The 27,964-nt window shown below is 51.1% G+C and overlaps 1 protein-coding gene across 2 annotated transcripts in view; it reads right to left on the minus strand.

Annotated features, from left to right (window-relative positions):
• TPRG1 (tumor protein p63 regulated 1) overlaps positions 1 to 27,964 on the minus strand; it is a 73,339-nt gene that overhangs the window by 36,827 nt on the left and 8,548 nt on the right. For both annotated transcript variants that reach the window (XM_065557521.1, XM_065557520.1), the window contains exons 2-4: positions 21,407 to 21,616; positions 17,402 to 17,493; positions 3,611 to 3,787 (exon numbers count right to left, since the gene is read on the minus strand). In XM_065557521.1, coding sequence (XP_065413593.1) covers positions 3,611 to 3,787; positions 17,402 to 17,493; positions 21,407 to 21,607 — 470 coding nt within the window. In that variant the 5' untranslated portion in view covers positions 21,608 to 21,616. The remainder of the gene's footprint in view (positions 1 to 3,610; positions 3,788 to 17,401; positions 17,494 to 21,406; positions 21,617 to 27,964) is intronic.

The following is a 27,964-nucleotide window of genomic DNA, read 5'->3' on the forward strand; positions in this document are numbered from 1 at the left end:
AAAACACTTGTGTAAACTGCACAGCAAAATACACAGGGCCTGAGCCGGATCCCCTCTGTGCTAGTGTATATCAGGATAAGTCCACTGGCTAAATCCTCCTGCTGCGTTTCCGGAGAGTTTTGCCATTGACTTCAACGGACTGAGCTCTGACAAAGTTCAAATGAATAATGCCCAGGAGGCCCCTGGCCATCTCCTTAGAGCCGCTCATCTTAGTGGTAGAGCAGCTAAAATATTGGCAAAGCCAGTTCGGCAGGGGACAAGGGAAGGGACGGAACCAGCCCGTTGTTTTCCTTGGAGTTGTCCACACACCCTGCTGTATGCTGCCTGCTTCTCATAATTAGAGTGTCTGGACGGGAAGCAGCCAGGAAAAGGGTTTTGCGAGCGTTTCAGACCAGCACAGTTGGAGCGGTGATTAGAACACAGACAGACAAGCCAGTGGAATCCACCCGAGATGAAAGCCCATTTCGACCCGAGGAAAGGTGCTTGTGTCACCCCTTGCAGTCCGACAGAGCTGCCAGAGGAGAGCAGTGATGGAACACACTTCCCAGGTCTCAGGCTTTCTGATCCCGCCTCAGACTGCAAGAGGCGTCGTTAAAAGCCGATGCAGTCAGGTCTGAGCTACTCTGCTTTCTCCATACACTGACAGACACTTAGCAGCCTCATTTGGCCATATCCTCAGCTGGTGCGCACCAGCCAGGTTCCATAGACGTCAGTGCCGATTTGCACCAGCTAAGGATCTGGCCCACTGTCTGCTTTAAATGTAGTCCAAAAGAAACAGAGCTACAGGAAGTCAGCCAAATTCATTTCCTCCGTGGCCCCAAGGGAGCGAATTCGAAGACTGGTGGTTATTTGAATTGAGCCTCAGTGACGTTATTTCTAATGACACCATTAGCTTGTATTTATTGTAGCGCCGTTCATCCACACAGATCTCAAAGTGCTTTCTGAACGTCCCTAACATACATAGAGACACATAGAAAGCACTTTGCACAACTCCAAAATGCAGCCACCTCCGGGCCGCAGCAGTGCACAGCAACATGGCCGCAGACATGAGTCGACAGAGAGGACCCAACCAGTGAACTTCAGCACCGTAAGCACAGGCCTCTGCCACTTGACTCGGGAGAAAACACCGTCAGCAAGCTCCTGTCCTCACAGAGGGTGACCACGGTGTGGCACAGCCACGTGAACATGGAAGACCAGAGCCCAGACAATGGAGGGGGCCATTATTACACGGTAACTCTGCAGCCGTCCTTCGAGGGGAAGTGTAGCGAGGACCACGGTCACCCTGGAGGAGAGGCCAGATATGACTGGCCTCTCTGGGAGCAGGAGCAGCCAGCACAGGGGAACTGTAGTTCAACCAACCCAGCCCCGCTCCCACTTCCCTGTCCCCCTGGGCGGGCATGTCACAGCCACACAGAACTTCACCGCAACAGCTGGGACCGAACCCAAAGTCACACGCTCCAGGAACACAAGCGCTTCCTACCAGGGCCGAGCCAGAATCTCCTGCAGCGCTAGCAGGATTGGGGTGGTGAGGGAAGCGGTTTCATTCCCTCCTCCCTCTTGCACACAGAGCCAGGCACCAGCTCACCCTGGATGGATAATGGTGCTGAACACAGAGTCCCGCTCTTTGCAGTGAATCGGGAGCCGTGTCCCTTTCTCCTTAGTGCCGGCCCCTCTAGCTACCCTGCCAGGACCTAGTCGGAGCTATGGACCCCCCTGAGGGTGTCTGCCTGCCAAGGGCCTTGCTGCTCTCAGCTGGGTGGAGATCAGCAACAGCCCCTGCAAAAGAAAGGAGCAGAGCAGGTCTACGGAGCGGTAAGGAGTCTTTGGAGGGCAGCCTGGCATGCTGTGGTTAGCCATAGGTAGGCCCCAGGGCCGGGAAACAGGCAGTGACTGGTGGCGGTGGATGATGCCGTAGGACAATGATGGAGGGTTTGGAGACTGGCTGCAGAGAAGCACCGAAAAGCTCAGTGGTCCAGTGCCCCAGGCTATTCAACGGGCTGGGGACACTGGGAAACCAGTAATGTTGGAAAAAACCCTCCTTGTGCAACTCAGCAAGGCTGCCCTGGACGCAGTAGAGTGAGCTGAGGCTCTCGGGCACATTTTCTCAACTCAGAACGGGGACTCATCACCGGGTCACAGATGGTCCCATGCCGTAATTGCTGGAAAGGGCTCCCTCTAATCCGTCCAACAGCAATGGAAACAGAGTGACTCAAAGCCACCATCCCAGCCCAAACTCTGCATCAAAGACCTGAACTCTGGCCTTTGCAAAAACAAACACCCAACAGAGCCAGGGAAGAAAAACAAGGCGAAAGGCAACGAGCCATTGGAACAAATAAAACAGAGGCTGTTAAATGCCTGGTATGCACGATGTGTTGGGACTTGCTGCTGTCAGCAGCGTGAGCAGACATTCACATGCAGCCATTCATAAGACACACGGTAATTACCTTCTGCAGAGGCTGTATTGTGATGAGTTCTTGAAGCCGAGCATGATATCGCTAGCAACAGAATATCATTACAGCAGAGGATACAGGCCTTAACCCTCACAAAGCTCAGGGAAGGTGCTGGAGGGGGTGCTCTGCTGGGAGGCTGCAGGGAGCTCTCCCATTGTTAGTTATACTCATTTTACAGGGAGCCAAATGCTCATTTCACGTGAGATTATGGCAGGATTGTTCCTGGCAGGACTCTGACCTTTTCCCCCTGAGCTCAGGGAGAAAAGCTCGGAGCATCGCATAACTCTCCCCCCAGTTGGCACCATCCTATAGGCCACCTGAGTTCAGCACAGCCAACCTATGTTGGATTGACAGCTCGGGGATAAAAACGAGAGATCAACTTGAAAGTGGAACAGCGGGGGAGTCCGGCGACGCTCTGGCAGAGTTCAGATGTGGATCCAAATTTCACGGCTCAGGCCCATCTCCACAAGGGTTTGACTCTCAGCATTCTGGACCCGAACACCTTGCCTCTAAGTCACAGTCAATCTCAGCAGCTCCACCAATTCTGTACTGGTGGAGGGTAGTGCCATGTCCAGCTGTTGGTGTCTCTGAACCAGGCATGCCTCCTCTTGGTAGTTAGGTTGTGAGGCCTCCCTGTGCTACCAGGATAAGCTAAAGTCTTTGGCATGCTGTTCACTGCCTCTGGGTCTGACTACTCTGTTCTCTGTTCTTATACTGCCCTTATCGCTGCAGTATCTGAGTCCCTTCCAGTCATGCACGCAGTGATGTGACTAACATCCATCACCTGGGGTTCATTCTCTCTCAGCCTCTCCCCAACTTCTGTCTTTGGGGTGTGGAGGAGGGAGCAACAGGAGAGCTGGACCTCCCCCGCCTATATTCCTAGGATGAGGCTTCATGGGATCAGCTTGCTTGCCTCCTTCCCCTCTGCTCATTTGGTAACAGCATCACCCCAAACGTTCCATCAAGTCCTACTGCTGCAACCTTGGCTCACCCCACCCATCACACGCTGTGCCAGGAGGGATCTCCCTAGCTCACTGCCCTGGAGAGATCCCAGAACATCAGGAGGACACAGGAAACGACAAGGAGACAACAGCTTTCAGCTCAGCAAAGGGGCTTCAATTCCCCCACAAGCCCTGCCTCTGTCTGCTGTTGGTACTCACTTGTCCAGGGACTTCTCAGGAAACGTGAACTGGCCATGGCAGATACGGTCGATGTAGCTCAGGGGGATCCGCTGCACCTGGAGGCAGCTGAGCATTATAAAGTCATATTTGCAGACCAGGAGGTTGGCATCTGTGATCACCACGACACGCTCCCTCTCGTTGTTCCAGTGATCTATCCTGGGGACAAAACAGAGAGTTCAGGCAACGACCCTCCACGCCGCTGAGGGAGGAGAGCAGGTTGTGCTGATTACGGAAGATCAGAGCAGGCATCCAACCTTGGTTTGCATAAATAACCAGCACTGAAATTTGAAATGGCCCAGATAGGTCTACACCAGTGCCTGAGGGTGGATGGGTCCCTAGGCTTTCAGCAGGGCTGGCTTCAGTTTTTTTAGCAGCGAAGAAAAAAAAGATAAAGTCGTGATCGGCGGCACTTCGGCAGCAGCTCTACCGCGCCGCTTCATTCTTCGGCGGCAATTCGGCAGCCCGTCCTTCCCTCCGAGAGGGACTGAGGGACCCGCCGCCGAATTGCTGCTGAAAACCCGGACATGCCGCCCCTTACCCTTGGCCGCCCCAAGCACCTGTTTCCTGCGCTGGTGCCTAGAGCCGGCCCTGGCTTTCAGAGCAATTCCTATAGGCCCCTGGTAGTTTAATCCCTATTCAGTTGTGAAGGACTTTCCCATGTGGGAAAATAGAAAGCTGTTTTTTTTTTCTCATTTGAAATAATAATTAAAATAAAAAGAAGAACAGTCTGCTTCCTGGCTTGGAAACCCCAGGGATCAGCTTGGGGCATGTTTGCAATCGTTACATCTCTTGAGCATATTGTTCACTAACTTTTACAGACGGAATGCATTTTGTATCCAGTAGGTGGCAGTGCAGAGAGATCCCCCCCCAACCCCCCCGCCCTTCAAAGCCTCTCTGAAAAGTGACTACAACATTTCACGGCTTATTAAGATCTTGCTACATCTAGACCAGGGGAAAACCACACATGTAATTCGTAAACTAGCTTTAAGGATCTGTGTCTTGTGAATCCAGTTAGCCACGATCACTCAATAAAACATTTCTTTTGTCCGACAAAAGGAACGACTGATTGGAGGAAGCTCGGAGCGTTTAGAATATTCAATTCCGAGTTTAAAACCCCAAAGGACTGTCTGTGAATTGTTTTAAGTCCGTGCTCTGCAACTTCGTATGTCAGCCACTTTACAGACTGGCAGGGAAAAGGCCTTGCCGCTCAAACACGTTTGTCTGCTGGGGAGCTAATCATAGAACTGGAAGGACCTCGAGAGATCATCTAGTCCAGTCCCCTGCAGCCTTCTTATAGGGCCCAGCCTGGCCCTGATTGGCTGCTTTCAAGCCTCCACTTGAGTGGCTCCCAATAAGCCTCTCTGACTTGCTCTAACCCCTTCCATGCCAGAGTGGAGCAGCTGCCCCACTAGTCTCTTTGAAAAACTGCCAACGGTCTTTTGTTTTTCCCCTTAGACTTGCTTCCTGTGGGATCTTACCTACCGAGTCCCTGAGTTTGCTAAAGTCTGCCTTCTTGAAATCCCTTGTCTTTATTTTGCTGTTCTCCCTCCTACCGTTCCTTAGAATCATGAACTCGACCATTTCATGATCACTTTCACTAGGGTTACCATATCTAATAAATAAAAAAAGAGGACCCTCCACGGCCCCTGGCCCCGCCCATTTCCCCACCCTAGCCCCGCCCCAACCCCACCCCTTCCCCGCCCTAACTCCGCCCCCTCTTCCCTCCCACTCCCAGCCACGCGGAAAGGGCTGCCCGAGCGCTACCGGCTTCACGGTTTGCCGGGCAGCCCCCAGACTCTGCGCCCCTGGCCGGCGCTTCCCCAGTGCAGCTGGAGCCTGGGAGGGGAAGTGCCCAGCCGGGGGCGCAGGGTCTGGAGGCTGCCTGGCAAACCGTGAAGCCGGTAGCGCTTGGGCTTTGGGCAGCCCCTATGCCTCCGGACCCTGCGCCCCCAGCCGGGCACTTCCCCTCCCGGGCTCCGGCGGCACAGGGTCCGGAGGCATGGAGGCTGCCCAAAGCCGGTAGCGCTCGGCTCTTAAATAGAGCCGAAGAGTCGGGGAGGAGCAGAGCCGCAGCGGCCAGAGGCTCTGCTCCTCCCCTGACTCTTCGGCTCTGTTTAAGAGCCGGGCTGCCCGAGCGCTACCGGCTTCGGGCAGCCCCCATGCCTCCAGACCCTGCGCCGCCGGAGCCCGGGAGGGGAAGTGCCCGGCCGGCGGCTGGGGTCCGGAGGCAAGGGGGCTGCCTGAAGCCCATAGCGCTCGGGCAGCTCGGCTCTTAAACAGAGCTGAAGAGTCAGGGGAGGAGCAGAGCCGCCATTTTCCCGGACATGTTCGGCTTTTTGGCAATTCCCCCCGGACGGGGGTTTGACTGCCGAAAAGCCGGACATGTCCAGGAAAAAGAGGACGTATGGTAACTCTACTTTCACCCAAGCTGCCTTCCACTTTCAAATTCTCAACCAGTTCCTCCCTATTTGTCCAAACCAAATCTAGAACAGCCTCTCCCCTGGTAGAAGTCTCCACCTTCTGAATTAAAACATTGTCTCAAATACATTCCAAGAACATATTAGATAATCTGTGCCCTGTTGTGTTATTTTCCCAACAGATGTCTGGGTAGTTGAAGTCCCCCATCACCACCAAGTCCTGTGATTTTGTTAGTGATTATGTTGATTTTAGTTTGGATGATTTTGTAGCAGATTCTCTTTCTAGTATAGAATAAAGAGGAGCTTTAAAAAAAATCCCATTAAGGGGATGTCACTGAAGTGCATCCACTCCAGGTTGTGGATCCCCCAGGATTATAATAACCAGAGGCAGGTCTAAATTAGCAGAGGAGAATTTAAGGAGGCTGAGCCAAACTACATTGTGCTGCCACCCACTGGCCACAGTAAGCAACAAAAAACTTTGCAAAGAGAAGGGTGCTGCAAGACGCTGACTGCATTTATCTAGTTGCAGGCCTAGTTGCTTCCCAGTGAGTTTTGATCCGGGGTAACATGCCGACTCTCCGGGTGTCAAACACACACACCGAGGTGCTAAGACACACTCTCATACAACCTATTCTACTCTGTATCGATCATCACCATGGTATCTGAGAGCTTAAGGGTGAGCAAATGTGCACACACAAAAAACCCATTCATACACTACACACAAGAGTATCCGTTCCCTGAGCTCTCAGGAGCTCTGGAGCGGACAGGTACCCTTCTTCCCCGCGTGGGACAATCCTGATTTTTGAGTCATCAGGGTTAATTGACAGCATAGGCGCCGACTCCGGGGAAAAATTAGCAGGTGCTCCACACCCACCGACAGCCAAGCGCCCCGCTTCTCATCTCCTTCTCCCCCACCCAGCATGCCGCATTCCTGCTCCTCCCCCTCGCAGTCAGGGCCGGCTCCAGGCACCAGCTTAACAAGCAGGTGCTTGGGGCGGACAAGGGAGAGGGGCAGCACCTGCGGCAATTCGGGAGCGGCAGGTCCCTCGCTCCCTCTAGGAGTGAAGGACCTGCCGCTGAACTGCCGCCGCCGATCGTGGCTTTTTTTTTTTTTTTCCAATTGCTGCCGCTGATCGCGATCGCGACTTTTTTTTTTTTGCTTGGGGCGGCAGAAATGCTGGAGCCGGCCCTGCTTGCAGTGCTTCCCACCCCCCACCCCCGCCGCCTAACAGCTGTTTGGTGGCGCTTAGGACTTTCCTGGAGGGTGGGGGAGGAGCAGGGACGTGGTGCACTCAGGGGAGGAGGCAGAGAAGAGGTAAGGCAGGGATGGGGACTTGGGGGTGGGGAGGGGGCAGGGCTGGGGTGGGAAAAGGCAGGAAGAGAGCAGGGAGGTTGGGGAAGGGGTGGAATGGGTGTGGGGTGAGGACGGTGCAGGGGCAGAAAGAGGTGGGGCAGGGGCGGAGCGGGGGTCAAGCACCCACTGGGCAGAGGGGAAGTCACAATAAATGGAGAGATGTTTTTGGTCTATCCACTAAATAACTAGCCCTGGCCAGAACCACTTTTAAAGATGTGTATTTAAGCTTCAGACAGGGCCACTGATGGTCGGCAGATATTGCACTTGATGGACAACTGGTCCAATATAACACATCATTTGCCTTGAGGCCTTTCAGTGAGACACTTAAGGAGCTCAATCTCTTTAGCTTCCTGAAGAGAAGGATATGAGGTGACTTGATCCCAGTCTATAAATACCTCTAGTGGGAGACGGTACCAGATATTTGAAAGGCTCCATGGCCTAGCAGACAAAGGCAGAACTGCAGTGGCTAGAAGCTAAAGTTAGACAAATTCAAATGGGAAATGAGATGTAGATAGACAAGATTAAGATTAGATAAAATAGACAGACAGCGATTGATTTTTAACGCTGTAGGTAATTAACTATGGGCACAACCTACCTAGGGATGTGATGAATTCTCCATCAGTTGGAATTGTTAAATCAAAATTAGGTGTCTGTCCAAAATAGACACTCTAGCTCCACCACAAGTGAGTGAAGTTCTCTAGCCTATGTTACACAGGAGGTCAGACCAGATAATCACAATGGTCCCTTCTGGGCTTAAAAAATGAACATCTAGGTCGCGACTGTATATAATTTCTCTACATGCTCATCTGCCCTGGGAAACCATGTAATAAAGACCAGGATAGCCATTAGCACATGTTTCCATCATAGGGAGCTCATAGGAAAATGCAACAAAACAGCTCCCCCCCGCTCTCTCTTACCAGTTGCAGGGTGCAAAAAAGAGGAGGCAAGGGGTCGTTGGATGCATGGAGGGTAATGCAGACAGCTGGCTGGTGAGACTGCAGGGATATCGCAGAGGGATGCAGGAAAGCGAAAGCGTCTGGGTGGGAGTGTCATAGGGCTAAGAGAAGAGACCCATTAATCATCACCGCCATGGCTTGGGCATAAGAAACATTTGGAGCTAAATTGTCACAACTCAACAGCCCCCTCCCTCCCGTAGATCCCCGGGGGAGGCAGATTAGCATTGTATATTGCTAACGCTGTTGCAAGCATTGCAAGGCATTTTGGGGAAGGGTTAAAGGTTTGAGTGTGGAATGGAAGATTCCTTTGCAGGCTGCAGAGGCCAGAGGGGGAAGGAGGAAGAAAGCAGAGAACGGGGTTAACGCGACACTCCATCTTGCTCAGTCAGAAGATAAGGCACTGACTCCAGCCCAAGGCCGCAGCTCACAGCCGACACTTGGCTGCCTGCCGAGAAAGACGGGGGCCTGGAATCCAGCTACCAGCCATGAGAAAGGAAGATGCAGCTGAAATAGACCTGCAGAGGCAGCCCATAACGAGCGAGACAAGCGAAGGCCAGCACAGAGGACAACAAAGTCTAGTCGGTGTGTTTTGGGAAAAGTTGCGGAAACCACGGAAAGCTGGTTTTGACTGGTACAAAAAGCAGCAGGAGCAGAGGTCCCTGAACGGAACACCCCCAAAGGAACCCAGGACTTGAAACCCTCCTGAGAGCTGCACCTCGGAGATCACAGCGGACCCCGGACGACCTGGGCCCAGACAAAACTCCCGCCCACCCCTCCCCCTCTTCTTCTTCTTACGTTACACCCAGGCTTGGCCAGCCTCGGGTAGTGCGGGTGTGAGTATGAAAGTGGGTTAGGGCTTGGGCAGGGCCGGCTCCAGGCACCAGCCGAGCAAGCTGGTGCTTGGGGCGGCAGCTTGTAGGAGGCGGCATTCCGCCCAATTCTAGGGCGGCACGGCCGCTTTTGTTGTTGTTCCGCTCCAGCCACCCTGTAGGGGGCAGCGACGTGGAGGACGGGAGTGCCCTGCAGCAAGCCCGGCAGGACAGTCCTCGTCCTTCCCTCCCCGCCGACCGGAGCGGTGCGGAGCCCTCCCGGCAGGGGGCACGGCGGGAGGGGCTGCGTGGCAGCGCCCCGCTGAAGCCCTGGCTGCCCCCCTTCTCTCTCTCCCCCCGCTCCCTCCCCCTCCCCCCGCTAGCCGGGGCACATCTGCAGGGCAGGGAGTCCCCCTGCACCCTGGCTCCGGACACGCCACAGGTTTTTTTTTTTTTTGCTTTGCTGTTCTGGCCGCCACGGTTTTTTTGTTTTCTTTTTTCTTTTTATTTTGCCAGAGCCGGCCCTGGGCTTGGGGCACTAAACACTTCCTTCCTTCCTCTGCGTGACGTGGGGGGGGGGGGAACCCCAGCCCCCCAGCACTCTCCTCTGTTATTTTATTATTTTATTAATAAAGCTTTAAAACTTAGACACTTGGCATGTTTCGTCATCTCCTCCCCAAACGATCCTGCGGCCTCAGCCTGATCACCCGACGCCTCAGGCAGATTGGTAACAGAACTCTGTCACAAAATGAAAGGGAGAGCAGGACAACGCCCTAGAGACAGCGACAGCGCAGCAGTTCAGCCTAGCCTACGAACCTCCGTGCTTGGAGGAAATTGGGTGGGCTGGGGGAGGGAAAGGGAGGTGTGTGACCCCCTTTTGCAAGCCTAGCAGCAGTGGGCAGGAAGGAAAGGGATAACACACCCCCATCATGGGCCGGGGCTGAAGAGACCCAGTGCCATGTCAGAAATAAAAAGCCAGTGGCCGATATTGGATAGCCCCCGAAAATATACTGCAGGCTACAGAATTGGGATCAGGAACCAAATTCCAAAGGCTGAGCTGTCTCTCAACGGGCTCCAAACAACAACAGCTCAACAGACTTGACAGGACAAAGTTCCAGGTCATTAGAAAGGCCAGGTGGGTGAGCTCAGATCGTGTATTGGACCAGTTTCTGTTGGTGAGCGAGACAAGCGTTCAAGTTTACCCACAGCTTCTGGTCTGGAAAAGGTACTCAGAGTGTCATGGCAAAATACAAGGTGGAAGAGATTGGTTAGCACAGTGGCTCTCAACCTTTCCAGATAACTGCAACCCTTTCAGGAGTCTGATTTGTCTTCTGTACCCTCCCCCTCCCCCCCCCAAGGTTTCACCTCACCTCAAAACGACTTGCTTACAAAATGTGACATAAAAATACAAGTGTCACAGCACACTGTTACTGAAAATTGCTGACTTCCTTATTTTTACCTCATAATTATAAAATAATTTAATTGCAATATAAATATTGTACTTACATTTCAGTGTATAGTATATAGAGCCATACAAACAAGTCATTGTCTGTATGAAATTTTAGTTTGTACTGACTTCGCTAGTGATTTTTATGGAGCCTGTTGTAAAACTAGGCAAATATCTAGGTGAGTTGATGTACCCCCGGAAGACCTCTGTGTACCCCAGGGGTACATGTGTACCCTTGGTTGAGAAGCCCACTGCATGATCTAGACCATCCCTGACAAGTGTTTGTCCAACCTGCTCTTAAAAATCTCCAATAATGGAGATTCCACAACCTCCCTAGGCAATTTATTCCAGTGCTTAACCACCCTGACAGTTAGGAAGTTTTTCCTGATGTCCAACCTAAACCTCCCTTGCTGCAATTTAAGCCCATTGCTTCTTGTCCTGTCCTCAGAGGTTAAGAAGAACAATTCTTCTCCTTCCTCCTTGTAACAACCTTTTAGGTACTTGAAAACTGTTATCATGTCCCCTCTCAATCTTCTCTTTTCCAGACTAAACAAACCCAATTTTTTCAATCTTCCCTCATAGGTCATGTTTTCTAGACCTTGAATCATTTTTGTTGCTCTTCTCTGGAATTTCTCCAATTTGTCCACATCTTTCCTGAAATGTGGCGCCCAGAACTGGACACAATGCTCCAATTGAGGCCTAATAAGAAGAGAGGAAGAATTACTTCACATGTCTTGCTTACAACACGCCTGCTAAAACATCCCAGAATGATGTTCGCTTTTTTTTGCAACAGTGTTACACTGTTGATTCATATTTAGCTTGTGGTCTACTATGACCCCAGATCCCTTTCTGCAGTGCTCCCTCCTAGGCAGTCATTTCCCATTGTTTGTGTGTGCAACTGATTGTTCCTTCCTAACTGGAGTACTTTGCATTTGTCTTTATTGAATTTCATCCAGTTTACTTCAGACCATTGCTTCAGTTTGTCCAGATCATTTTGAATTTTAATCATAGAATAATAGAATATCAGGGTTGGAAGGGACCTCAGGAGGTCATCTAGTCCAACCCCCTGCTCAAAGCAGGACCAATTCCCAACTAAATCATCCCAGCCAGGACTTTGTCAAGCCTGACCTTAAAAACCTCTAAGGAAGGAGATTCCACCACCACCTCCCATTCCAGTGCTTCACCACCCTCCTAGTGAAAAAGTTTTTCCTAATATCCAACCTAAACCTCCCCCACTGCAACTTGAGACCATTACTCCTTGTTCTGTCATCTGCTATCACTGAGAACAGTCTAGATCCATCCTCTTTGGAACCCCCTTTCAGGTAGTTGAAAGCAGCTATCAAATCCCCCCTCATTCTTCTCTTCTGCAGACTAAACAATCCCAGTTCCCTCAGCCTCTCCTCATAAGTCATGTGTTCCAGCCCCTAATCATTTTTGTTGCCCTCCGCTGGACTCTTTCCAATTTTTCCACATCCTTCTTGTAGTGTGGGGCCCAAAACTGGACACAGTACTCCAGATGAGGCCTCACCAATGTCAAATAGAGGGGAATGATCACGTTCCTCGATCTACTGGCAATGCCCCTACTTATACAGCCCAAAATGCTGTTAGCCTTCTTGGCAACAAGGGCACACTGTTGACTCATATCTAGCTTCTCGTCCACTGTAACCCCTAGGTCCTTTTCTGCGGAACTGCTGCCTAGCCATTCGGTCCCTAGTCTGTAGCAGTGCATGGGATTCTTCCGTCCTAAGTGCAGGATTCTGCACTTGTCCTTGTTGAACCTCATCAGGTTTCTTTTGCCCCAATCCTCTAATTTGTCTAGGTCCCTCTGTATCTTATCCCTACCCTCCAGCGTATCTACCACTCCTCCCAGCTTAGTGTCATCTGCAAACTTGCTGAGAGTGCAGTCCACACCATCCTCCAGATCATTAATTAAGATATTGAACAAAACCGGCCCCAGGACCGACCCCTGGGGCACTCCGCTTGATACTGGCTGCCAACTAGACATGGAGCCATTGATCACTACCCGTTGAGCCCGACGATCTAGCCAGCTATCCTCAATCTATCCTCAAAAGCACTTGCAACCCCTCCCAGCTTGGTATCATCTGCAAACTTTATAACTTTTGTCATAAGACAAAAAAAGGGGGAGGGAAGGTTAGCAGGTTAGAGATTGTTGTAATGAGCCATAAATCCAGTGTCTCTATTCAGTCCATGATTTTTAGTGTCTAGCAATATTATGAATTTAAGCTCCCAGGCTTGTCTTTTGAAGGTGTTGTGCGGGTTTCCTTTGAGAATGAGGACTGATAGGTCACATATGGAGTGATCTGTTGCATAAAGTGTTCCCCCCGGGTGATGTGGTGATTTTTGTCTTTTATCATTTTCCTGTGTGAGTTCATTCAAGAACGTAGGGTTGTCTTGTTTCACCCACGTCGTCATTAGTGGGGCATTTAGTGCACTGGGCAAGGTACAGGGGCACAACAACACTGCAAAGTACAGGGGTCATTGGACAAATCCTTCAATGGTCTGATTTAGGGCTTAAATAGATTCGGCTAGAAAAAAAAAGGTTTTCGGTTCTTGTCGTTGGCTTTTTTCTGAAATGTAGGGCACGTTTTTCAAAAGGGCCTACGTGACTTAGGAACCTAAGTCCCATTTTCAAAAGTGACGGGCATTTAGGAGCCTAAATCTCATTGAAGGGCAGCGGGTTTTAGGTTCCAAAGTGCCCAAATGATTTTTGAAAATGGGACTTGGACTCTTGAAATTTTTACCCAGAGTCTCATCTTGGACAGCTGGAAACAAAATCTAGAAAGAACATTTGCTTGGTTTTGAATGCGCTAAGGCCCCAACCCTGCAAACCCTTATGCAAGATCAGGTCCCATGCTTGTCAAGTGCCTTTGACCCATCAGGATAAACTGCCCTGTAGAAATTCAGGTGATTAAATATAAAACTAGGGATGGAATTTCCACAGCCACCTAAAAGATTCATACATTCAAAGGCCAGAAGGGACCATCTAGTCCAGGGGTAGGTAACCTATGGCACGTGTGCCAAAGGTGGCACGTGAGCTGATTTTCAGTGGTGCTCACACTGTCCAGGTCCTGGCTACTGGTCCGGGGGGCTCTGCATTTTAATTTAATTTTAAATGAAGCTTCTTAAACATTTTAAAAATTTTATTTACTTTACATACAACAATAGTTTAGTTCTATATTATAGACTTATAGAAAGAGACCTTCTAAAAACGTTAAAATGTATGACTGGCACGCGAAACCTTAAACTAGAGTGAATAAATGAAGACTCGGCACACCACTTCTGAAAGGTCGCCGACCCCTGATCTAGTCAGACCTCGTGTGTAACACAGGACATCCCCAAAATATTCCTACTGCAGATCCTTTAGAAAAACATCCAATCTTGATTTACACATTGCCAGTGATGGAGGATCCACCATGACCTTTGGTAAATTGTTCTAGTGGTACCCGGTTGCCACTCATTTTCATGCACGCCGGGAATCCATTTGCAGTAGGCTTTCAACGCCAGCATGCAGAAATTGAGACGCCGAGGGCTGGGATATTTCGGCCTGTCTCTAGAAGGAATGGACGTGGGGTGCCTTTAAATCTCACACACCCGCCAGCCCCAGCACTGCTGAAGTAGCTTAAAAGAAAGTCACTGACACATCTTCACAATCAGCAACGAAATACTGTACCTGGACTACAGCAGCCGCCCCTCCCAGCGGCCTCATCATACAGGATGAGTCAGAGAGCCCGGCTTCACACAGAGAAGAGCAACTCGCATCACAGCTGGTCTGTGCAAACCCTCCCGCACAGGGTTGGAGCTTTTAAAAACATAGCAAATATACACAAGCTCCTGGAGAGGCCAAAGCAAACAGCAGCCCTGCTAAATGGGCTCCCGAACTCCCGGCAGCTGAGCACAGGCAGACTTGACTAGCTACTTGCCAACCAGGTCACAGGACCACAGCATGGCATCATTAGTGCAAGTAAGCGTGCCCCTAACCACTGATTGCCAAGCAATCTGCTGCATTGGCCATGTACATACACCGCCACAGCAATATTTACCCCGTCATTAAAAGGCCATTTCACTATCGTTACCAATACACGAGAGGTTTTAGACTATGGAACGTTGCCCCAGGGCTGCTACCTACCAGTCCGTCTCCGCTATTGAGATGCAGATTCTTGGGCTGCTTCATTTTGTCCTATAACCTTTTGTTTTTTGTTTTTTGTTTTTTTTTTGCACAGTGTGGGGAGGGAGGGAGGGACAGGAGAGAAGAGGAAGGATGGTCCCGTGCTGAAGGGACTCAGGAGTGCAAGTCCAAAATTCCCATGTAACCGCCCTATGCAACCTGTCCTGTGTCTCAGTTTCCGGTCTGTAAAATGGGGATAAATACTGCTCCTTTTCAGCCACTCTTTGTCATGTCTATTTAGGCTGGAAGCTCTTTGGAGGCGAGACCGACACATACTGTGTGTCTGTGGAGCACCCAGCACAACAGGGCTCTGATCCTGGTTTGGGGCCTCTAGGTTTTGCCTTACTAAAAATAATAGATGATCATCACATTCACCTGGGCACTAAAGGGGGGAAGGAGACAGGTGGCAGGAGGGTGAGAGAGCTTTTGTCAACGTTCTCTAGGCATTTGGGGCAAGTGAAAGGTGCTGACAACTGGGAGACTGGCGACATCTAGCGGCAGACCAGTACAGCCCCAACAGCTGCTCTTTCCCTCCATCTGCCCCACTGTCCTGTCCACCTGCCGCGGTGCTGTTCTAAAGGGACCACTCCAGGTTGCTGGTTCCAATCCAGCCCTAGCCAGCGGTGAGCGAAACTCACTGCTGCCTGGTGGAGCTGCGGAGCTCAGCCTCATTTCCAGTCACGACAGCAGGTGCGTTACAATAATCCTCACGCCACCTCCTCTCCCGCACTGAAGTGGTGTTTCAAGGATGTTACACATCATGCAGCAAGTGGGAGACAGTGAATAAACTGTCCTATGGTCCACAGCCTCTCAAGGGCATGAGCCACTCCAATGTCCATCAGGGAGATGCCAAGCTGGTCCCTGGCTGGTGTCAATGGAAGTGACTCCCTCGAGTTTCCTGGAGCTGAATCCATTCACACCCACTGAGGGTCGGGCATGATGTCTTGTCTGCTCCTTTCCCGGGTGGCAGTCCTAGCGGACTTTTAGAAAGCACCAGGAGGCGACACCATCCCGTCTTGGGAAATAGTTTGTGTCTCGGCAGGAGAGACTGTGATGTCTGGTGCTGTTCTGGAGCCCATAATGGCTGTCAAATCCACCTTTGTAACCCTGGCCCTACCAGCCTCTTTCTCTGTACTTTCGAAATAGCTCAACTATGTCAGGAGCCACATTAGACTCATAGACTTTAAGGTCAGAAGGGACCATTATGATCATCTAGTCTGACCTCCCGCATGATGCGGGCCACAAAAGCTGACCCACCCACTCCTGGAATAATTCTCTCCCTTGACTCAGCTGTTGAAGTCCCCAAATCATGATTTAAAGACTTCAAGTCGCAGAGAATCCTCCAGCAAGCGACCCCTGCCCCATGCTGCGGAGGAAGGCAAAAAATCTCCAGGGCCTCTGCCAATCTACCCTGGAGGAAAATTCCTTCCCGACCCCAAATATGGCAATCAGCTAAACCCCGAGCATGTGGGCAAGATTCTCCAGCCAGACCCTCCGGAAAAAGTTCTCTGTAGTAACTTTTAATATCCCATCATTGACCATTGTTACTAATTACCAGCGATGGCACGTTATTGACCTATTGACTAAAATCACTTTATCCCATCAAACCATCCCCTCCATAAACTTATCAAGCTTAATCTTAAAGCCAGAGAGGTCTTTCGCCCCCACATTAAATGCTGTTCTCGTCTCAGATAAACCCAGGGTGCCACCTGCAAAGATCCTTAACTGCAGAACATATGCACTCCCGGGCTTGAATGACGTGTCATCTGTGAGATTGAGGAGTTGTCATTTGCCCACTGCTGGGATCCTTTTAACTAGAAATAAACACAACAGAGAAGGCAATTTCCACGTTTCAGCAAAGAGACGAGCTCTGGCATCAACCTTTTTCTTTTCCTTAAAAGAAACTGCTCCCAGAGCCCTTCGAAGCAAGATTGGCGATGATTCGGTTTCCCAGTCCCTGCACTAGCTCTTAGAAAATGACAAAAGAGGCACAGATGACCCCAGAATTAACAGTTACATTTACATTTATTCTTTGGTCTGATGATGATGACGACGACGACGACACCACCACCTACCTCTTATCTAGCACTTTTCATCAGCAGATCTCAAAGCACTTGACCCATTTCACAGATGGGGAAACTGAGGCACAGAGCAGGACAGTTACGTGCCCAGCGTCACCCAGCAGGCCCATGACAGTGCCAGGAACTGAATGCAGGTCTCCTGAGTCCCAGTCCAGTGCTCTATATACTGTTGCCAATATAATAAATACACTTACACAGCACTTACCGTCAACATGATTTACAAAACACTAACAAAGGGATCATCGATATTAAGAGACTCCACACAGCTCTTTATAGCACTACACTGGAGGCATAGGCCCACTTTGTTCTGTGTCTGGAATTCCTCTCCCTACAGTTTCCCTTTCAACAGGAAGTTGTGCTACTGGCTGATGTATCTATGCAATCACTTCTCAAAGCACAACCCAGAGAGCTTAACCTAGTGTCTACATGACACCCCTTCCCTCCCATTGTTGCTTTATTTCTGACAGCCCATAACAAAGCCACCACCTCAGCCAGTGCCCCATACATCATGGCTACTCACTCGGACAAAAGCCAGAAGCTCTGAGCAGTTTCCCCCGAATTCTTGACCACATGGATTTTTAGATCTTCTATGGCTTGGTCAAATGCTCCTGGCTAGAAAGGGAGAACATCAGAAAAGAACAGTAAGATAAACACGATGGAAAGAAATTACAGCTCAAACACACACGCTCCTCTTATTCTAATCCAAGGCTAAATCCACACAGGTGTCTCCTTCAAAGAAAAGTATCACATCTCAAGCCTCAGAACTATGGGATCTATTCGTAACATGGTTTTTATTTGGAAATGACTCCGTCATCTGCCCTCTGTCGGCCTTCCAGGGGGCGGGGGTTCATCTTAGATACACAAGCTAATTGTGGTATCCTTATTGTCCAGTTGTTTGAGGGTCCATCATGAGGTGACAATTATTCCTGCTCTGAAAAAAAACCAGAATATTGTTCAAACAAGAACAGGGCTTTCAAAACTACCAAAGTAACCACCCAGATGCGTGTGGAGGGAATCCAAGATGGCAGCTGGTGTTGGGGCGGTCTCACGGGTTAATACAAAGGCCGTCCATTGGTTTATGGAAGTACCGCACATTTCAGTCGATTCGTTCGTTTGTGGGAGCATGTGTCCGTCTGCCTGTGTGATTCCACTGACTTCAGTGGGGGTACTTCACATTTACATGGGTATAAACAACATCACATCCGGCCTATATTACTTGGGTCTTTAATATTTGTGATGGGGACACAACAGAAACGGAGGAAGGTGGTAGAGACCTGGTATTTCATCACTGGGCGTGTGAGGCCGCAAATGGAAACTCACAACATGAGTTCCATCTTTTCTTCTTTAAAATGAACAGGAAACTGCCACTTTCACATGGTTTCAATATAAGCCCATAAACCAGCCCTGGTCCACTTGAAAAATCCCTGAGCATCAGCAAACCTTAGCTGTGTATCACGCACCACCAGGAGAGTCTCACATGGTTTCACCTTTCCTAACTTAGCTTTTTCACAGCACTGGTCACCTAGCTCTGCAAGGCCGCTGTTACTTTGGAAAGGAAGCAGCCCAAGGGACCAGAGAGGACAGGGGGTCTGATCGTAGGCACCAACTCCATGGATGCTCTGGGGATAGAGCACCCAGAGAAAAAAATGGTGGGTGCTCAGCACCCACCGGCAGCCCTCCCGATCAGCTCCTCTCCCTCCCCCCAGCACTTCCTGCAGAAGGCGCTGGGGGGAGGGGGAGGAATGGGGGCTGGGCAGGCACACTTGGGGGAGGGGGCGGGAAGAGGTGGGGTGGGACTGGGGGCTTGAAGGAAGGGGCGGAGTGGGGGCAGGGCTTGGGATGGAGCAGGGGTTGAGCACGCCTCCGGCAACTCATAAAAACGCCATCTATGGGTCTGATGCAACTGAGTTTGACTGGCAAAGCCAGCTGGTCCTTCTACTGAAAGTGCATTATCTGTAAAGGTGCTCGGTGCCCTCACCCCTGAAGTCACTTTCCAGGATCAGGCTCCAAGGATCTGATCTAAAGTGCAGTGAAGTCAATGGGAATCTTTCAATGAGCCTCAGCCAGTGCTTAATTTGTAATGAAAGACGTGCCAGGGCTCAAGCAATTTTTTTACATTCATAATTGATGCAGTCAGCTCAGAGGTGCCGGGGCTCTGAACCGCCAGGCCCCGAGGTGCCGGGCTCTGAACAGCCAGGCCCCGAGGTGCCGGGGCTCTGAACTGCCAGGCCCCGAGGTGCCGGGGCTACGAACTGCCAGGCCCAGAGGTGCCGGGGCTCTGAACTGCCAGGCCCCGAGGTGCCGGGGCTCTGAACAGCCAGGCCCCGAGGTGCCGGGGCTCTGAACAGCCAGGCCTGGCGGTGCCGGGGCTCTGAACTGCCAGGCCCCGAGGTGCCGGGCTCTGAACAGCCAGGCCTGGCGGTGCCGGGGCTCTGAACCACCAGGCCCCGAGGTGCCGGGGCTCTGGGCCTGGCCTTAGTACCAGGGAGGCTTAGAGCATCTGCATTATTCTGAAAGAAAGGCCTGCTCAAGATGGCAGCATGAAAAGCCAACTTGCTCCATGAGCTACCTTGATTTCATAGAATATCAGGGTTGGAAGGGACCTCAGGAGGTCATCTAGTCCAACCCCCTGCTCAAAGCAGGGCCAATCCCCCGACAGTTTTTTTTTTTTTTTTAACTCCAGTTCCTTAAATGGCCCCCTCAAGGATTGAACTCACAACCCTGGGTTTAGGAGGCCAATGCTCAAACCACTGAGCTATCCCTCAGGGAGATGTGCACCCTAGGAGCACCGTGCCTGGTTCAGACCTCGACGGGGAGGGGAAAGGGTTGACAGCATGCAGGGAAGCTTGGTGTCTATATGAGCCAAACGAGTGTCATACATGCAACTGTGTCTCAGAACACAATGCGGTGCCCAGAGCCTGCTTATTAGAGTCCTGCTGCCTACAATAGACTGCAAGTTATAAAAAGGCAACAGGGAACCGTTAATTAAATAGTAAACGATCAAATGGTTTTAGCTCCTTTCATCTGCATATAATTTACATTCTTAAGTTTAAATTTAGAGAGAATTTCCCCCCTCCCCTTCCGGCTTTCGGGTACGATAGCTCGTGGATGGCAATCTGAGGGGAACTTATAAATACATAGTCAGTGGAGATGAAGTATTGTTCCTTTTGTAAGACACTGCTTTGGATCAGCGGTCTCCGCCACCGAAACAATGCTCCTACTCACAGCATACCTCAAGTTATTAGCCCTGAGTGCTACTTTTCCATCCAGGAAGATTCTGCATTAAATAAGTATAAGAATTAAGGGCTCAATTAAGCCCAGTGGGAGCTTAAAGCGGTCAGCACCTCCAGGAGCTACTTAGGATCAGGGGCTAATAGCAAATGCGCTAAACAGTGGGTCGGAGATGGCCGAGGAAATATATTCCACAGAGTATATGCGCACTCAGACTTTGTAGCTACTAACGTTAAGGAAAGGGCTTGTCAGGTACTTTAGTTGGTGCCGCTTGCATCAGTGAATGATAATTTTCTAACATTTCCACTTAGTGGGTTCCTAGACTGAAGGGTCCTCCACAAATACAATAAATTCGATGGAGGCTTCTCTCCTTTGGGAATTTACTCCCTTTCCAGCCCATCGGTGGCTAGCGAAAGGAGTAGCTTCACCAATGCAAATCTCAAGTGTAGAAAAGCAAAGCCATAATTTGCACTGATGCAGGTTACCCAGGGTTCAAACAGGGGACCAGCTACCTCGGTACAAATTGTGGGTTTGTCTGCAAGGAGTTCTGGCTGCTGACTGATAGAACTGAGGCAAAGTCCCACATTAGACAAGGCCTTTGATTGGATAAAGCCCTCTCATAAGCTATTACTTCTCAGTTACCCTTGGGGATGTCACACAGTTGGTTACATCAAATTGAATTCCAGACTATACCCTCCAAACACTGAGGAAGTTCCGGTGTGAGCTATGCCCCATGCCCATGTGCAGGGAAGACAGTTTATGGTGTGTGAGAGTTTCAGGTGGAAATCACGCATGCCCGGAGGAGACTAGACTCACATGCAGGTTTTTTCCCAATGAACCTAAATCATAGAGGGTCTGACTCAACTCCTAGCCACATAAAGGTAGATCACTCCAGATCTTCTTGGCAATTCAGGGACTGAATATCCAGGAGGAGAACCCAGGAGCCAAGCCATTCCGTGGGCAGTCTGTTAACTAAGGTCTGGTCTATACTACCCGCCTGAATCGGCGGGTAGAAATCGACCTCTCCGGGATCGATTTATCGCGTCCCGTCGGGACGCGACAATCGATCCCCGAATCGGCGCTCTAACTCCACCAGCAGAGGTGGTAGTAAGCGCCGCCGACAAAAAGCGGCAGAAGTCGATTTTGCCGCCGTCCTCACAACGGGGTAAGTCGGCTGCAATACGTCGAATTCAGCTACGCTATTCACGTAGCTGAATTTGCGTATCTTAAATCGACTCCCCGCTGTAGTGTAGATGTACCCTCAGGGACGCAAACAGGGGTGGGGTTTGCTTACCCTTGTAACAAAGAATTTCCTCATGGCATGCTGGTTGACATAAGAATTTGGGAAGGGAGTAGACTCAGAAGTCACAGATGGGGACTCCTTGCCTCCACTTGGGTTGAACTCTGGACCTTTTCCATCGCCAGCTTTTCTTTCGCCCGTCTCTTCCATTTGCTCCACCATCTGGAAGTCTTGGTTGTGCTCACTGTTAGACATTTCAGCTGCCTAAAAATCAAGCAAGACAGAACAACCAGAACGTCTGAATGAAATGCAAGCGCACGCCAACTGGGCAAAACCAAATGAATGCTTAAACCCTCCATGCTTTTCCATATCTATGGCCTTCAAAATATCATTCAGCTGCATTAGTAAATGGCATTAACATCACCTTCCTCGTTTGTAGCAACTTTCATCCAAAGATCTCAAAGTGCTCTGTAAATATGAGGTAGGTCTCATAACCCTCCCTTTGAGGAGAGTACATGTTATCCCCATTTCAAACACAGAAAGATGACCTAGGCCACCCACTTCCGCTCAAGACGTGCCAAGACCATCGTCCAAACCTTCTTGTGAAAGAATGGACTCACAGCGGCAGCACCTCCTTATGGCCAGACCTGGTGTAGCAGCTATACCTCTCTAGCACCCCCTGCTGATGGTGGGTCTGGTTCTGCGGTGGTCTATCTTCTTGTAACTTGGCCCTCTGGTCAGGTGACAATTTGTTCTCACCATTCTGGGATCATAAAGTCCAAAAGTCCTAAGCACACGGTCTTCAGCCTCAACTCCAGACCCTGTTGTCCTCACACCCTTTTCTCAGGTCTCTGTCATTCTTGTCCCCTTCTCTGGACTCATGCCATCTTGCCGCTGGCTAGTAGGAGAACCCAGGCACAACCACTCTTCTGGGCTCCAGCCCAGGGATCCTATAACCAGCAGCCAAAGACCGCCCTATCCAGTACCCTGGACTTTTTCCTACTCAGCATCTCTCAGGTCTTCTCCCCGCAAACCTGCCAAGGTTAACCCTTCTCTCAGGAGCCTGGACTCACAGGACTTTCCCTTGGAATCCCGTAACAAGCTCCCAAACTGCCAGCGATAAACCCACTTCCGCCCTCCTTGGACTTGACATTACATCCCTCTCAATAGCCTCCCCGGCCTCTCTCCATGGAGGTCATGGAATCATTGGGTTAGAAGGGACCAGAAAGGTCATCTAACCGCAGGTCCAGTTCCTGCCCTTGGTCAGAGCTTCCCACCAGAGCCTGTTCCCCTCTGGTGACTGCTCTGTTAGCACTCCAGGACGCTTGCCAGACTTCCCTGTTCCAGAGAAGATCCCAGTGCCAGCTCACCCCAACCTCTCTAGTTCCAGAAAGTGACTGCAGCATTCCTCGCTCGCTACCTACAGCCCCCTTCTAGTCTAAAAAACTCCCTCTGTGTACAGTCCTCTCCTAGCCCCTCCCCAGCTGCACTTCCTCATCCTGAAGCCAGGCCTACCCTCCAGGTGAAGCCTGGTATGCTCCCTGGTCTCCGTCTCTGGCCCACATTAGCCCTTTCCTTGCCTGCATGGGGCATACACCCCCTGTAGCGGGGTAGACACCCGCTCCTGCCCTGAGGAACTTAAAGTCATCCCTGGGAGAGGGCTGAGAGAAAAGCTGGGCTGATTGGGAGGCAGCCTCAGCTGGAGGACACACCCCAAACAGACCCAGCTGGCCCTATAAAGGTCAGGGCAGCCAGGAGTTCAGAGGCTCTCTCTCGTCTGAGAGGGAGCAGGGCCTGGCTGCCTAGCAGAAAGGGTACTAGGAGTGAAGGAGGGATGGGGAAAGCCAGAGGAGCAGGGGAGCTCCTGGCTGGCAACTCCCCAGGCTGCAAGGCCTGGATTAAGGCCTAAAAGGGTACTGGGTGGTAGAGGAAGGCAGCAAGTCCGAACCCCCTTGCCTGTGATGAGTGGCTTATACTGCAGTCTGCCCCAGGGAGTGGGGCTAGATGGTGACTGGCAGTAGCCCAGACTGAGGCGAGGTGGGGTTAGTGGGTGGAGGTTCCCCTGAGTGGGGAGACCCAGAACCTGAGAGTGTGGGGGTATTACCAGGGGGGCAGCAACCCAGAGAAAGGGGCACCGGGGTCCAGGAGGGACACGGGGGCCCAGCAGTAACGGATCACCGGCTGACAGAGGGCGCTCCAGAGGGCTGGTGAGCTAATTCCCACGGACAACCAGCAGGAGGCGCCGCCGGGTGAGTCTACGCCTGCTTACACCCCCTCACACTCCTGAAATCTTTGAAGGTTAGAATAACGCCGGACCCCGTTCCAAAACAAATCTAGTTTTGATTTTATAGGGGAAAACCTGGCCTGCCGAACCCGAAGCCCACATGAGAAGTTCTGCAAACACAAAATCCCCGGTCTCTCCCACCACACAAAAATCAATGTTATGTTGTCTCTATTTATTTACTTAGGTCCTTTTTTGATGACAACATACAGGACTTCCCAATCATCCCCCTTTCTAGAGAGTATGTTCCAGGGGGTCAGCATTTGCAAGGGAATAAATGAGGAACGCAGGCCACATTCAGCAGGCAGTGTCCAGCAAATGGCATAGCTGCATGAAAGCCAACCTCAGGCATAGAAAAGGCAAGCAGCAATTTGCACCAGTTGGTAGCAATTAACATACAATATGTGGAAAATCCCAGGACGAACACTCAGATTTTGTTCCCGTTTATTTCTGTGGTATCTCCTGCAGTCCTTAGCATGGACACTTGTTTACCCCAATGATTCACTGAATGGGCATCGTTTCAAGCACTTGTCAGAGCTATAATCCAGGGTCTTGGGCTCCTCTGATCAGAGGATAGGAATGCAGTCACTGCATCTTGATCTGGGCAATGCCAAACCTGTTCTGTGTTCATTTCACTTAGCAGGTGTGTGACTAGGAACAGGAGACCCTTGTGGGACCTTTTAGGGTTGGGTTGCCAAACAAAGTGAAGTTTGCAAACTTGTTTTTCCTGCCTCTAAACCAAATGCTCCTCCCAAAGGTGAGTCAATTTAAGAAGAAAAACCTTTCTTCCTACAGGGAGGACTCGGATATGTATTAAGGACAGAAGAACACACACAAAGGCTAGATGAGCAAGAAGGGGTGCCCTGTCTATGGTTAGAGATACGTTATTTTTTTCCATTAGCATCGTCTCTTTTCTAAGTTTTTTTCCCCGCGTTTCACGGTTATCATTTTTTATTCTGCTCACTTATTCATCCACTTTGCATGCTGATCTCAGCCACCCTGCTCCTGTTTTTCTGTCTCCCCCAGCAGAACTCAAATCTAACAGCAGAGATAGTTGGGTTTTTTTCAACAAAATGCTGTTTTTGTTGGAAAATGCTGATTCTTCAATACAAAAGAGAGAGAGAGAGAGAGAGAGAGAGAGCGCGAGCGCACACCTCCACACCTGAGCACTCACCTCAGAGGTGGGACACCTGGGCTCAACTGCCTACTGTATCTGATTTTCTCGGGGTGGATGTGATTTCTGGCTCTGGTGTTTGTCAAAAAGCTTCGACCAGCCCCATGCAGAATGGGAAAAATTTCCAGAAAACCTCAACAATTTTTTCCCGAGACAGAAAAACTATTTCCCACCAACCCTCCCTGTCAGCGTTTGAGTTCAAAGCCATGTTTCAGCCTGTTCAAAATTAGGCAAAACAAATTGGCCAAGTCTCGAGCGAGTACTGTATTGTGCTTTGCAAAACACAGAATTGACACAGCTCTGTCCCCTGGGGGAGCTTGCCAGCTGAATGGGACAGAGATAGAAAGAGTTAAAGGATGAGGGCAGGAGCAAATAAAGTGATAGAGCTGATGGGGGTAGGACCCTAAATAAAACTTGTGTGTGTGGTTAGTTTATTGCTGGATAGAAGGCTGGTAACTATGGGTGGTGGCTCGTGGCATCTCTGCCTGTGAAGTTTATTCCTGGAGTACACGGTAAAAGTCACCCAGTGCTGACAACAGGTGTTAGCAAGGGGTCCTGAATGTGGTTCAACTTGAAAAAGATGATTGAGGGGGTGACTGCGTTACGGTGTCTAAGTACCATCCTGGGGAGAGAACAGCAGGTACTAACGGGCTCTTCAATCTACCAGAGAAAGACAGAACACCAACCAGCGGCTGGACGCTGACACCAGACAAATGCAATTTAGAATTTAGGCCAGTGAGGGTGGTTAGCCACTGGAACAAACTTCTACGGGTTGTGGTGGATTCTCCATCTCTTGGTGGCTTCAACTCAAACCTGGCCGGCCTTGCTGGAAGAGATGCTTTAGTCAAACCCAAGTGTGCCGGGGTACATCACCTCTGCACCAGCATGGAAGGGTTAAGGAGCAGCGTGGGGCCAGGATGGCCCTGCCCCTCTGCACTTGCAAATCTTGAGAAAGCATGAAAAGGAGACCTGGGCCACCCTAGGGAGGGGCCAGACTCTTGAGTCTCTCCAGCCCTGAAGAGAGGGCTGGCAGCCTGCCGAGGCCCTGCCCTCGCAGAAGGAGGGTGCAGGACCCGGAGCAGAAGGGGAAAGAGGACTCGGGCAGTGGACTCGGGCATAGACAGTGACACTCTGAGGGCGCTCTGGAGTCAGAGGGGCCCATATCCCAGAGGAAGCTGCTGACAGGTTTTTCTTTTCCTTTCTTTGGTTGAGCCACATTTGCTAACTGCGGGCAGTTTTGTGGTTTCACCTGGGACCCCGAGAGGGGCCGTGGCTCCAGAGGCCTCGGCCAGAAGGTCGAGCGCCAGCCCTCTAGAAAGACGCCCCATAACACCTGCTAGGATGGGGGTAATTGGACTCGTGGATGAGCTCCGCGTGTGGCTCCTAGAGGGGGCGCTCTACCATGGACAGATTCGTGACCCCAAGTTCCAGGGTAACTGGGTGGCAGGTCAGAGTAGAAGACCTGATGGTCCCTTCTGGGCTTAACCTCTGCAACTCTCTGTGCAGCCTGGGTGCAGACGCTAAGGTTACACCCCAGATTCTGAACTCGGCTGGTCCTTGGTATTGCACTTGCAATTAGCTTGCACTCAGCTGCGCCCAGAGACGATGCACACTCTCAGCAACTGGCCATCTCCGCGCTGTTGACCAGGCTGCAGTGCAGATCCCACACAAACGAAGGGCTCGCTGGCTTTTTACACCATCAAGAGGAAACACGGAAAACAAGCTACCTTTTCAGTGCACCGTAACTGACGCTAAAAACTGCCCTCAAGGAGCCTGATTCTTTGCTGGGACGCAGCCCTACAGCTCTGGTGCTGGGAGACGGCTATAAAGCCAGTGGATCTACCCGGCTGGGGTTATCCTGGTTTGGTGGAATCCCTCGGTGGGTGAAAGCTAATGAAACCAGCTACTGCACCACTCTCTTAGTGGCACTGGGTGTGGGGCCATGGCCAGGGGGAAAGGAACGTGTCCGGAGCACCGTCCGAATCCCCAGCTGCCATTCCCACCCCAAACTGTTCTACACTCCGCTGGCGGCTGAGCTCTCTCTGCTGGCCGTAGGACTGGGAAGCTCGTTTGCAGAGTTCCCCCTCCCAGATATCTCGTTTTTATTCCAGTATGAGGTAGGGCCAAGAGGCAACAGCTGAGATCAGATCCCTATTCTTCTGGGTGCGACACCCCCTCCCCCTCACACACTGCAAGACGCTCCCAGCCGTGAACAGCTTACAGTTTAAGCAGACAAGATAGACGAAGGATCCAGAAAAGGTAGGCCCAGCCAACACACGGGTGCATCTGAGAACCTGGGCTTTCCTTACAGACCGTCGCAGGCAGGGCCGGCTTTAGGAAATGCGGGGCCCGATTCGAACAGTTTCGATGGGGCCCCGACAGGGATGACTAAAAAAAAAAAAAAACCACGTAAAAAAACCACGTGGGGCTTGTACTCACCAGGCCGCACTCCTAGTCTTTGGCGGCGGGTCCTTCACTCACTCCGGGTCTTCGGCGGCACTGAAGGACCCGCCGCCAAAGTGCCCCCAAAGATCCGGAGCGAGTGAAGGACCTGCTGCCAAAGACCTAGAGCGCCGCTGGGTGAGTAAAAATTAAAAAGGTGCTTCTAGCCAGGGAAGGGATTCTCTGCCACTTGCCCCCCACTCTGGGCAGCCCTGTCACTGGGCGCGGGGCCCTCTTAAGCGCGGGGCCCGATTCGGGGGAATTGGTGGAATTGGCCTAAAGCCGGCCCTGGTCGCAGGGTTTACCAGGAAGGCTGGCTACAGTGCAGAGGCTGTTGGATTTGCTAATAGACCGGCAGAGCCACAGTACATCTGGGATGTGATGCCTCCCGAAAAGATGGCGTGCACCCAAGGGAAGCCCTCAGTTCTAGGCCCCCAGCCTATAGGAACGTGTCAGAATTTGCAACAGTTGTGTGTTTTGACACTGCACCAGGGATATATGCATCAGCTCAGGCCACAAGAGACGTCTTCTGAAGTTAGGGCAAAGACACAATATTATTACCCCCACTTTCTTGCTGCGCTATATACTGACCCGTGAGGCAGATACACCTTCTCCAATAACTCCTTTGCAATCTACATACCGGTAGTTTGCTTTGGTTCATTTCAAAGGCGGCTCAGCCATTGTCCTCTCTTTAAACACACCTTCAGGGAACTTC

The sequence above is a fragment of the Chrysemys picta genome, chromosome 9 (genome assembly GCF_011386835.1).
Source record: "Chrysemys picta bellii isolate R12L10 chromosome 9, ASM1138683v2, whole genome shotgun sequence".
NCBI lineage: Eukaryota > Metazoa > Chordata > Testudines > Emydidae > Chrysemys > Chrysemys picta.